Source organism: Delphinus delphis, chromosome 15 (genome assembly GCF_949987515.2).
Source record: "Delphinus delphis chromosome 15, mDelDel1.2, whole genome shotgun sequence".
Classification (NCBI taxonomy): Eukaryota; Metazoa; Chordata; class Mammalia; order Artiodactyla; family Delphinidae; genus Delphinus; species Delphinus delphis.
Window position 1 is genome coordinate 84,490,393 of NC_082697.1, and position 12,680 is coordinate 84,503,072.

The 12,680-nt window shown below is 59.7% G+C and overlaps 1 protein-coding gene across 1 annotated transcript in view; it reads left to right on the forward strand.

The window, feature by feature from the left end:
• The window catches only part of RADIL (Rap associating with DIL domain), a 61,258-nt gene that overhangs the window by 38,356 nt on the left and 10,222 nt on the right, over positions 1 to 12,680 (forward strand). Inside the window, exons 5-7 of the mRNA XM_060033211.1 lie at positions 1,740 to 1,777; positions 8,150 to 8,310; positions 12,013 to 12,125. Of these exons, the coding sequence (XP_059889194.1) occupies positions 1,740 to 1,777; positions 8,150 to 8,310; positions 12,013 to 12,125 (312 nt within the window). The remainder of the gene's footprint in view (positions 1 to 1,739; positions 1,778 to 8,149; positions 8,311 to 12,012; positions 12,126 to 12,680) is intronic.

Sequence of the window (12,680 nt, forward strand, 5' to 3'; positions counted from 1 at the left end):
GCTTCGTGAGCTCCGGTCCTGTGTCCCTCCTCACGGCCCAGCCCTGCCGGCGCCCAGGCGGCCTGGGAGCCCCGCGCTTTCTGCCGGGAGCAGGTCGAGACCCTGCCGACACCCCACTGCAGAGCCCTTGTCGGGTAGGGGGGAGGGGGGCACAGGACCGGTCGATGCTGTCCATTGAAACTTCAGCCAGGATGGTCTCTGGACCGCGGCACCACGCACGTGCAGGTAGAATTCCTTGCTGGGGGGCTGACCCCTGCACCGCAGGCCTCCCCCCTCCCCCCCGCGGCTGGCAGCACGCCTCCCCTCCCCCCTCACGGAAGCGGCTTCAGGCACTGCCAGACGTCCCCTGGGACCAGAGCACCCGGCGGGCATCTCCTGCCCCTCCAGGGGCTGGACTCCCTGGGGAGCCGAAGGCTGGCTGGTAGTTACACGCAGTCCTTCAGAGAGACCCCCTTAGTCTCAGCTGTGCTCACCCTGAGGCAGACGTGGGAAAAGGAAACCAGTTGGCCGTGTAGACACTGGATAGATTCCTCAGATTAAAATCTGCATTTAAAACGTTTGAAACTTTTTAAAAGCAAAAGCCATGCTGGCCTGCCACATCCAAAGGTTTGTGCAAGCGATCTGTGCCTCGTGCGTATCTGAGCCGCGTCCCCCAGAGTCCCGAGTGGCATTTGGGGTGTGTGGTCGCTTCCCCTCTGTGCATCTGAAGTCCGTGCAGAGTGTGGACCGAGGGGCCTGACGCTTAGAAGCTCTGAATTTCACACGAATCACCGTCCTTTTCCGAGTCTGCTCTGTGCCAGACACTTACTAGTAATCAGATGCTGTTGGACTTAATTCCCACAACCACCCTGACGGCGTAGGTGCTGTGTCCCACGTCACAGCTGAGAACGCCGGGGCAAAGGAGGGTGCTGGTGACTCCGGGCAGAGAACTGGATGCCCCCGAGCCCGAGCGTCGTCCCTGGCTCCCCCGCCATGCACGTGGGATCAGCCCTGCGAACCCCCTCCCCTGCCCCCGTGCAGGCTTGGAAACGGGCTCGTGGAGGTGGGACCCCCCACCCCAGGTCCCGGGCCCGGGTGTCCCCCGTACGGCTTCCCCTCTGGGGTGTGAGAAGTCTGTCTAGAGCCTTGAGTTTCATTTGTGTGTCTGTTTCTTGGGCATCGGCAGCTCCTCTGCGTCCCCCAGTGCTCACGTGTCTCGTCAACTCAGGCCGATGTGAGCCTCTGAGAGAACGTGTGAGGGAGGCGCGGTTAGGACCACGCTAAGCCGGATAACGGCACTAAAGCAGGAATGAGTCCTTGATTAAAGGGGACAGAAAATGTTGGCTAGACCTGAGTCCCTGTGGGGACGTTTAAACATACTTGTGTGTACTCAGGCGCACGTGCATCTGCTCCGCGTGACTGGGGCTGACTTTTAAAAGTGCATCTGTGAAGCTTGACCGTAAGAGTGTTGCTAGAACGTTCGTTCTGACATTTGTCGTACGTTTGACCCATCTTTACTGCTCCCTAAGTGGCCGGCTGTTACGTAAGAGAGATGGCTGTGAAACGGTGCCCTTGTAGGAAACGCGTGGTTCGTACGCAGTAACGGAATGCCAGGAGGTCAGATCAAATGGAAAACAGTCTTCCCAGTGTAGCTTGGAGCGATGCCCGGAGCAGTGATGCCGTGTTTCATGTAGATGGGAGGCTGTGTCAGTGGTGTCCTGCTTGTCTCATCTTTGCTTTTTTTCCCTTTATAATTGTAGGAGAAAACCAAAGAACTCGCCGAGAAGCAGGCGCACCTGTAAGTACGGCCCCGTCTTCGTACCCGCCCAGCAGGCCACTGGTTCCCCAGGAGCCAAGTCCCAGCAGCCCTCACCCTGCAACCTCTGGGGTCAGCTCTGTGTCTTTCTGTCTCAGGGTGGCTGTTTCCATGTCTGTAGTCACCACCCTGGGCAGCTCTGTGTCGGGGAGGTCTCTCCAGAGCATCTGTGAGACGAGTGGGCACGACCCTCCGGGAAGCCTTCTCCTCGCCCTCCCGTAGTTGCTGTGTTAATGCGAACCTGCTGCTTTGGGGAAGTGGACGCCTCCCGGTGTAGAGGTGGGGCAGGGGGTCTCCGCTGTTCAACGTCGGTTTTCATAGAAAGTACGGGTTCTACTTTTACGCGCCGCTGGGGGGACTTGAGGAAACCATTTGGCATTAACGGTAAAGACGTGCGTATCCTGGGACACCCCCCGCCTGCCCTTGAGCGGACACCACTGAGAACCGCCTTTGCAGAAGGTGGCGGCGGCACCTGTGTTTGTGCTGTGGACCCCTAGCCACGGTGAAGGCTTGAAGGCCACAGCTGTCCGTCCCCTTGAAGGAACACGCACATGTGGTGACAGCCCGAGCAGAGGTTGCCTGTGGTCACTGCCCGTCGTGGACGAAGGACTCGCGGGGCCTTAAGTCATGCTGCGGTCCACGGGGTTTGCCTCATTTCTGTTTATGTGAGGATGACATGTGAAGAAGATACTCCGTTTATAAAGCACATGGTTGCTGTCCGTGCTTGTGGGGTACCGTCCGCCCGTGGTCCTGTAAGCCAGCGGTCCCCAATCTTTTTGGCACCAGGGACTGGTTTCGTGGCAGACAGTTTCTCCACGGACGGGGCGGGGAGTGGGAGATGGTTCAGGTGGTGATGAGAGCGACGGGGAGCGGCAGATGAAGCTTCGCTCACTTGCCCGCCGCTCACCTCCTGCTGTGCTGCCTGGGGCTGCGGGGGGCGGGGGGGGGGAACCTCTGCTGCAAGGGAGTCGGGAGGAAGCATCATTATCCCCTCCTTCCGAAGCCGGGAACTAGAGGCTCAGAGACGGGAAGCCGGGGTCTGAGCAGCGAAGCTCCCGCCGGGCTGAGTGGAGCAGAATCCCTGTCGCTCACGAATGTGCTCTGTTGGCTGCCGCCCTGCTCGAGGGTAGTGGGTAGCGGGTAGCGGGGTGCTGTTACAGGCCAGGCCCCGGGCGGGGGGCCCCACGGAAGATAGCCTACAGCTGGCCCGGCATGGAGGGACCAGCTGAGGCCCAGGCAGCTCGGAGAAGCCCTGCATCCTTCAGGTTCCGAACGGGAGGGGAAGTCTGCGAGGGAGCTAGCCTCACCTGCGGCTCTGTCCTGTCCCCAGGGTGAGGCGGGCCTGGAGGGAGGAGTCCTCAGGAGAACCCTGCCCTCGCCCTCCAGCGCATCCTCCCACTGGTGCCTGTCCGCTGGGGCCTTGGCCCTTAGACAGGAGGAAACAGCCCCTCCTTCAGCAGCTCCTTGTGTCCTTAGGGCCTAAAAACAGCCCTGGCTCCATCCCAGCGAATGCTTTTTTTTTAAAAAAATTATGAATCACTTTCAAAATACAGGAGAGTACAGAGCGTATCAGTTACCCCTGAACCCACACCTGAATTTCACATGATTCACGTTTTGCCCCATTAGCTTCAGGTCTTTCTTGTGTGCTTCTTTTAAAATTGTAAGTGGCCGTTAGCTCTTCCTGAATGCTTTTTCCGCGTCTGTGATCATCACACATTTTCCCCTTGAATCTGAGTGTGGGTCCTACATCAGGAGGTTTTCTGAACCGTGATTGGATTCCCGGGATCGCACCTCTCATAACTATTGATTTTGTCGTTAGCAAGGCGAGATGCGGTTTGTTGATACTTCAGGATTTTCCCATCTGAATTCATAAGTAGAATCGGCCTGTGAATTCATTTATTGTTTTGTATTGTCCTTGTCTGATTTTAATGGCAAGGTTCTCAGAAATGAATTGGGCAGCCTTCTCTGCTTTCAGTTCTCTGAGTCGATTTGTCGGAGGGTGAGGACTCTGGGCCGCGGACGTTTCCTGGAAGCGGCCCAGAAAAGCGTCTGGGCGGCGCCTGTGTTTGCTGATTCCATTTCTTTAATGTTTATGGTTTGTTTAGTTTTCTGTTTCTTCTTGTGTTGATTTTGGTAAGTTTTGCTTTCCTAGGAAATTATCTATTGCCTGTGTTTTCAAAGTTATTGGAATAAAATTGTTCATTATATTCTTGTAGGACTTCTTTCATCTCTAACATGTTTGTAGTGACATCGCCTTATTTAATTCCGGTTGTGTTCCTATTTTTTCTCTCCCCACCCCCTTTGATTTCTCTTCCCAGGCATTTGTCTGTTATCATCTGTTTAAAAGGACCAATTTTGTTGTTTCTGTTTACCTTTTCTTTGATTTCTATTCCATTTACCTCTTTATTATTTCCTTATCCTTGCATAATTTCTGTTTTAATTTCTTCTTTGACTCATGAATTGTTTAGAAAGTTTTTTGAAATTTTTTCATTTTTTTATTTACTAACAAAAATGTTTGAAATTTTATTTTCAGTAATCAATAATATATTATTAATAGTAATTAATATAGAAGAGCAATAATTTCTCTCGTCCAGGGGTCCCAGATGATCTTTATTTTTATCTTAAAAAATGTTATGGCCGCATCATGCGTCATGAGGGATCAGTTCCCCGACCAGGGATCGAATCCGCGCCCCCTGCCGTGGAAGCGCAGTCTTAACCGCTGGACCACCAGGGAAGTCCCCCAGATGATTTCTTTTTAAATTTATATCAGAACGTCATTGATTTGATTTGGTTTATTTTTATTTGTTTTACTGTGGTGAGAACATTTAACATGAAAGCTATGCTCTTAAACTTCTAAGCGTGCAGTACCGTATCGCTAACTGTAGGCGCACTGTCGTACAGCAGGTCTCTAGAACTCGCTCATCCTGCGTAATTGAGACTTTATGCTCATTGACGAGCAGTTTCTCTGGTCTGCCCTCCTGCCCCCACCCCTGGTAACCGCCCCTCTGCTCGCTGATTCTGTGAGTTTGACTGTTTTGGGTCCCTCATGTAAGTGGAGTCACACAGTACGTGTCCTTCTGTGATTGGCTTATTTCACTGAGCATCATGTCTTCAGGGTTCATCCGTGTTGTTGCATATTTCCTTCATTTTTTATTTTGTTTTGCGGTACGTGGGCCTCTCACTGTTGTGGCCTCTCCCGTTGCGGAGCACAGGCTCCGGACACGCAGGCTGAGCGGCCATGGCTCACGGGCCCAGCCGCTCCGCGGCATGTGGGATCCTCCTGGACCGGGGCACAAACCCGTGTGCCCTGCATTGGCAGGTGGACTGTCAACCACTGCGCCACCAGGGAAGCCCTCCTTCTTTATTTAATGGATAATGTTCCATTGTGTTATAAACCAGATTTTCTTTATTCATTCATTCGTCAGTAGACCTTGCGTTTGATTCCACGTCTCGGGTATTATGAGTTCACCCTGCAGTGAACACCAGGGTGCTAATATTTCTTGGAGATCCTGATTTCAATTCTTTTGGATAAACACCAAGAAGTGGAATTGCTGGATCATAAGGTAGTTCTACTTATAGTTTTTTGAGGAACCTCCGTACTGTTTTACACAGTGGCTGCACCAGTTTGCATTCCTGCCAGCAGTGCACAAGGGTTCTGATTTTCCCACATCGTCACCAATACTTGTTGACTCTGGTCTTTTTCATGAAACCATGACAGGCGTGGGGTGGCAGCTGCTTGAGTTTTGACTTGCATTTCCCTGATGATTATGTATGTTGAGAACCTTTTCATGCTCCTCTGGCTGGCTGTCTACTTTGGAGACATATCTATTCAAGTCTTCAGCGCATTTTTAGTAGGGTTATTAGTGGTTTGTTTTGTTTTGTTTGCTTTTGAGTTGTAGGAATTCCTTATGTGTATTGGGAAATTCACCCCTTATCTGATATGTGGTTTGCAAATGTTTTCTCCCATTCCGTGGGTTGCCTTCTTATTCTGTTAATGGTTTCCTTTGCTGCACAGAAGCCTTTTCGTTTGACGTAACGCCGCTTGTCTATTTGTGTTTTTATTGCCTGCGCCTTTGGTGTCATGTCCCTGAAATCGTCCTGCCTACTCGGTGCTTGCCCGGACGGGTGGGCCAGGCCGCTGTGCCTTGTTTGTGCCCCACGGTACGGCAGGGCTGGCCGGTGGCGCGTCCTCAGCGCTGACCTCGCTGGGACCCGACACCAAAGCTCCGCTTGGCAGTAGCTGGTGGACTGTTTTTCCGTGCAGGCCTGCCTGTCTGTCCCGTTGAGTTCTGGGCGGAATGGAGAAGGGCAATAAATGTTGAAAACAAAATGGAGCTAGGCTCTGACGAGCAGATTCATCCTTTTTTGACGACATAAAGCTCTTCGTGCATGCACGTGTGTGTGTAATTCAACCAGCGAGGAGAACGGACGAGAGAAGCAAGATAAGCACTGGAAACAAGGAGACGCGTCTGAAGCCTGTCCCTCCCCAGGAGCAGGACAGAGGGGGGTCATGCTGTCTGTGGACAAAAGTGAAGTTACGTCAGAGAGAGCAGCAAAGTGCAGGCACAAGGAGAACGTGGGGAAGGGAGCCCGAGGCCCGTGGGGTTGCGGAGGAGGCCGAGGCTGCAGCCCGCCCGACACTTCCGCACCAACCCTGCCGCTGATATGGCCCGTCGGCTTTTCCCGTGGGCCTGATCGCCAGGACCCCCGGCACGACGGTCACTGCAACAGCCAGAGTCCCTGAGCTGCTCCGGGCGCCGGCAAGCCCTCCAGGCAGGATGAAGAGCCTAGGGACAGCGCCGTCCTCGCGCGATGCCCGCAGACGCCCGCCTTGCCCCCCGGAATCCGCCAGTAAGAGGCACAGCCCAGCGTCACCCCCAGACAGACCCAGTTACCTCTGAGTGGTTTGATTTGCTTGTCAATGGATCTCTGCTCACCTGTCAGAGCACCTGGCAGGTGTGGTCAGGGACCCTCCGGTGTGAGGATGCTCTGAGAATGCACGGCCCACCGACGGGCTTGCTGTCGGGATGAGGAACCGTGCGGGCGAGACACCGACTGGCATTTAGAGGGAGGAATCGCCCGGAGCTCTGCTCGCCGCACCCGCCCCTCGGCCTCCCCAGGAGGCTGGTGAGGACAGCGCGGTGCTTCTGTCACATTGCAGGCGACTCGGACACCAGGTCCTGCATGCTGGTGGCTGGGGCCCGGGAGACGCGGGAGGAGGGGCTTGAGATGGGCGGAGCTGACCTTGCAGGCTCCCATCGAGGGAGGCAGGCGGCCCCCCACGTGCCCAGTGTCCCCTGGAAAGGGAGTGCCACGGGCCCTCTACCCCAGGCGGCCGTCCCCCAGGGTGGGATGGGGTTGGAGGGCCGGGAAGGGCCTAGCTCCGTGCCGCCGCCTGGGAGCCCCTCCTGCCCCTCTCCTCTGCCCGCCGCCCGGCCCCAGACACGGCCAGGCAGCCCCCGTGAGTGGGGTCGTTTGTGGGTTTCCTAATGGTATCTCAGAATCTTCCAGTTAGCGCCCGCGATCCCTGCCTCCTGACACTGCCTTAGCCGTCGTCTTCCTGCCGGGATGCGGTAGCACTTAGCTGCGCTCTTCCGCCTCCTGCCGGGACGCGGCGGCACTTAGCTGCCCTCTTCCGCCTCCTGCCGGGACGCGGCGGCACTTAGCTGCGCTCTTCCGCCTCCTGCCGGGACGCGGCGGCACTTAGCTGCGCTCTTCCGCCTCCTGCCGGGACGCGGCGGCACTTAGCTGCGCTCTTCCGCCTCCTGCCGGGACGCGGCGGCACTTAGCTGCGCTCTTCCGCCTCCTGCCGGGACGCGGCGGCACTTAGCTGCGCTCTTCCGCCTCCTGCCGGGACGCGGCGGCACTTAGCTGCCCTCTTCCGTCTCCTGCCGGTTCGCGGCGGCACTTAGCTGCCCTCTTCCGCCTCCTGCCGGAATGCGGCAGCACTTAGCGGCGCTTGTCCGATCACCGCCCCAAGCAGATGCGTCTCTGCTTGCTTCCTGTGTTAGTTATGCTCCTCACTTAAGACGCCCGCCCTCGTCTCTCTTGCTCTCGAGTACGAGGGGCAATTCCTGTTGCTCGTCCGAACGGTCACAGCCGCTTTGTTCTCTGATTCTCAAAGAGAAGATGTGAAAAGAAGCCGTTTACCAGAGTCCTTTTCCAGCGTGGCCTCGGGCGGTCCTTCCTGTGAGGGTTTGTAGGCGATGTGCCTCTCACAGGTTATGGATCTGAATCCAGTTCCCGGCCTGACGCTGGCAGGCTGACAGATCGCGGTGGGCGTTTTGAGCGTCCGCTGTTCTCACGCACAGAGAGCGGCGGGTTCGGCGTGACTCTTGGTCTCTGTCTTGGCAGCCAGGAGCCCCTCTCCACGGCCAGCTTCACCATGGCGGGCCTGGTTCCGGACCTGCAGCACATCCTCTTCTGGATGTCCAACTCGGTTGAGCTTCTGTACTTTATCCAGCAGAAGTGCCCACTCTACATGCAGAGCCTGGAGGAGGACCTGGATGTCACAGGTATGGCCGTGCTGCTGCTCCCAGGTGGTGAGCAGGGGAGAGGTGGCCCCCAGAGCAGAGACGGGTGTGTGTCGGGGGCGTCCCCAAAGAGGGAGGTGACCTGCCGGTCGGGCTATAACCCGGTGCCTCTCGTCTGTGACGCGTCGGCGTTCTCTGTCCCCGTCATTTCACGCAGCCCCATTGGGGGAGGCCCGGGAGACACAGGTCACTCACTGCATTCTGTCAGCCCTTGGTCACCAGCTCCTCCAGAACGCACCGCAGTCTCAGAAAGGAGGCGCGTTGCTCGTGAGAGTTACGAGACTGTGCGACCCGTGTTGACTTCAGAGACTAAAACGTAGGAAAACGTGCCTCCTAGAGCTGATGCAACGCAGCGTAAAGCGGTGAAAACGCTCAGTGAGAGAGTGACTCTGACTGGGGCGGTCTAGGAGGGCTTCGTGGAGAAGGTGGCGTTCGGCCAGGCCCTGAGGGGGTGTGAGATGTCAGCTGGCGTGTGTCTGATGGGGCCGCAGCGCGTCCTGGCACTGAGCCGGGACGGAGCAGCGGGGCTGCATGCAGCAGGACCGGGTGTGGCAGCCGGGGACCAGGGGCTCGGTTTCGTCCCGTGCGGCCTCGCTCTGCCCTGCGAGGACAGAGCCGGGGGCCTGCCTGCCTCGGGGAGCGGTGGGGAGGCCACTCGGCAGGACGGGCGCGGCCGTGTCTCCCGGGACACAGGCTCACAGTCGGCCTGAGGCCCTGGGCCCTGCTGGTTCCCCTGATGCCGACCGGCTAGGTTCCTAGGGGAGGGGCTCGTGGCGGCCTCCGGCGAGGGGGCTGGTCTGCCCAGGGGCGGGCTGTCCCACTCTGCGCTCAGTTGGCCACCGGCTTCGGAGACGGGGTGGCGGGGCCGAGGCCCTGGGGCGTCCCGGCCAGGCCCGGGGAGATGGGGTCCGCCTACCTTCCTCTCGTCAGTTGTGGTTTCTGAGTCTTTTCTGCCCCCGACTTCGCAGGGAAGGGGCAGTGGGGACTGTCTTGGGCTCCCAGGGCCTCCGTGGATATGTGGCAGAAGCAGTGTTTCCTCCGTGCCCCAGTGGTCGGTCATTCGTTGCTGGCCCGCTGGCCTGTCGCTCCCTCCCTTGGGCGGACATTGTGAACACCGTCCAGTAGACCCCCAGGATGGGGCAGCTGCTGTCTGTCCACCGGGCCTGGGTTGGACACAGACTGTCACCCACCTTTGCCCCGAACGTGACGCGAGGACCACACCTCCCGAGTCTCCGTCGCCAGCGCGCCTCGCTCTGCGCAGCAGCCCGGGCCCACCCCGGGCCTGGTGCTGCTGGAATCCAGCGTCTGCAGAGGCTTCCTGTCACCTCTCTCCCCAGACCCTGCTGAGCTCTTTTGGGGGGGTGGCCTCCAGCCCCCCAGGACTGAGGCCGCAGCTCTCAGCGGGCTCTGAGTGCAGGGGACTCTTGTGCACGTGGCGTCGGCCGGCGAGCACCCGGCCTCTGGCTGGTCCTTCCGTGTGGAAGCCAGGAGGCCAGGTCGGGAGACGGCACCCCGTCACCCCGACTTCGGGCACAGTGCTCACAGGCGAGTCCCGCCGGTGCCCCTCCTTGTCTGGACATATTTCAGACGCTGTGTTGAGAGGCTGCAGGCCTGGGGTTAGCGTATCCTTCACAGGGACCCTGAGTCAGGCTGATTTTCATGAAAAAAGCTGCTGGGGGCTCTGTTCTTAGGAAGATATTCTTGGTCCAAGGCCCAGATGTCGTGTAGGCCAGTCGACGTTGGGAGAGTGAGCACGTGGACGGCTGGGGTCCCACCTCTGCCCGCCCCGGGGACCACAAGGGCTGGGGAAACCACAGCAGGACCTGAGCGTCCCGGAAACAACGTCCGGGGCAGTGCAGGCTCCGGAGAGCTCAGAGGAAAAAACGATCAACCAGGGGGCGAAGGGAAGGTCAGAGTTGGCGTGTTTGGCCTCCTGACCTTTAGCAGGAAATATCTGTGGGAAGAATTCTAAAAACAGAGATGTGTCATGTCCTGAAAACTGGAAAAAGAGCTTTTTCTTCCCCAAACAACCTTTTCTGTCTGAAGCTCTTATCCAGGAAGCCCGTTCACAGGGGAAGATAAAAGATTAGCCCATCGGGGGGACGTTTATTTAATTCATTTAAAGTTCTCCTGTAAGGCTTTGAGGCTCTGCCTCAGCGCCTGTGGACTGTGGGGTCCCAGGGGGCGGTCCTCAGCCCCGGGGCCTCGGGAGGGAGGGGGGACGAGGCCCGGGTCCTCTGACAGGCGCGTGCGGGCGTCAGCTGAGTCGGAAACCCCAGCAGAGCCCGCGCCGCGGCTAGGAGGGTTTCAGGGTGTTTCTGCGGCGTCTGCTGGGAGCCGCCTGGGGTTGTGCTCTGTGGACCCCAGCCTCCTCCCTCTGTCCGTCCCCTCCTCCCTCTCTCCAGAGCCCCCGGGCCCACATGAGGGGCGTAGGTCTCCTTCTCAGACAAGCTGGCGCCGTCAGAGCCTGCGGCCCCTACAGTCACCCGATTGGCTTCTCCCCCAAAGCCCAGGGGGGCTGCAGGGAGCAGCCAGACCCTGCCGGGCTCCGGGAAGGGCCCTGGGGAGGCCCCGCAGGCCTCCGGCTTCCTGGTCGGGAGGGTTCTGGGGTGTGAGCCCTGGGGGGGTCAGGGAGCCCCGAGCCCTCGATGGGCCATGCTGGCGTCTGCAGGGCGGGTCTCTGACGGACGCGCACACCGTTTCCGTTGGCCCAGTAGCCAGGCGGCCCTGTCCCTGTGCTCCTGGGAGGCCCAGCTTAGCGCTCAGGGCTATTCCCGGCCTCCCTCCCTCCCTGAAAGGAGGTTCCCAGACGTGGGGCCCACTCTGTGCATTAAGCAAGAGGCCGCACGGGACGGGCAGTGCAGGAAAGCCTTGCTGCCGGCCTTCCGTCCTCGTCAGGAGAAGCGAGGGGCTGAGCGAGCGGAGGATGGAGGCGGGCGTCCCGTCCGGTCCCTCCCCAAGTGCCACTGGGGCCGCTGGCACCAGGCACCTCATGCCTCCCGACTTCGGGAAGGCCCCTCGGGACGGCCCCTCCCTGTTGGGCCCCTGGTCTTGGGGACCCCGTGGCCAGCCTGGCCTCTTGGCCGTACAGGAGCCCCAACCAGGGGAGGGAGTCAGCTGGCGTGGCTCACACCCCCCAGTCCCAGCCGCAGCTGCAGCCCCCCGGCCGCTGCCCAGCCTGGGAGGCCCGTCCCCCGAGGTGCTGAGCGCCCAGGGTCTCCGCTCTGTGCCTGCGACACGGCAGTGTCTTCCCTGGGGGGCGCTAGTGGGGGGGGAACGGGGCACGAGGGCCATCTGGGCTTCTCGGGAAAGTGTCGTGACGGCCTCCTTAGGACCTCTGGCCAGGTGTCCTTTGACCTGTATCCCTAGTGAGAAGTGACCTGCGGGCCAGGATCTGCCAGCGCTGGGCACTTGGTCCCGACCCGTATCTGGAAGCTGCTAGCGCGCGAGCGTCCGCTGCGCTTGGTATCGAGTTGGTGCCCGTGGGCTTGGAAGCTCGGGGCCTGGGGTCCCGGGGGCCCCGTGGCTTTGGTTTGTCACGTTTTCCCAACCCAAGAGGAGGGTGCTGGGCGGAGCCCTCAGGAGGCGTCGGGTGGGGGTTTGAACTCGCGGCAGTTCCAGAAGGTTCCTGCCCGAGTCCCCCCTCCCCTGGCCCTGCAGTGACGGCGCCACATTCCCCCGCAGGCTCGAAGGAGTCCCTGTTCTCCTGCACGCTCACGGCCAGTGAGGAGGCCATGGCCGTGCTGGAGGAGGTCATCTTGTACGCCTTCCAGCAGTGCGTGTACTACGTCTCCAAGGTACGGCCTCTGCGTGCGCGTTCTCCCGGGGGACCTGCATGCCGGCCCGGCTGCCTCTGCCCGCCCGGACCCCGGCCTCGGGCCCCGGCCCCCTCACCTGCTGTTGCTCTCGTCGAGCGAGTCCTCTGCCCCAGGCGGGGCCAGCGAGCGAGAGAGACGGGGCCGGCTGCTCTGGGGAGGCGTCTCGGACGGCGGGCCAGCTGTGCGGTGGTTCCGGCTGCCGTGGCCCCGGCTCCCCTGCCCGCGCCGTCCCTAACGCTGGTGGGGGCAGCCGTGCGGCCATGTCTCGGGACTCAGAGCCGAGCGGGGGACCCCGGGGCTCTGCCGTGTCCTTGGGTCAGTGGGGCTCACTCGCCCCCACTCCGTCCAGTAAAACCCTTCTGATAAAATAAGAAGAGGGCGAAGCCCCCTGCCCTCAGGGTCCTCTGGGTGCCGTCCGGCCCCTTTGCCGGAGCCCCTGCAGCCCGTGTCATCTGCGCCTTCGCTGGGAGCTTTACCGACCCCCCTCCCCGCCGCGGCTCCCACTGGCTGAGCCCGGCGCTCACACGTGGGTCG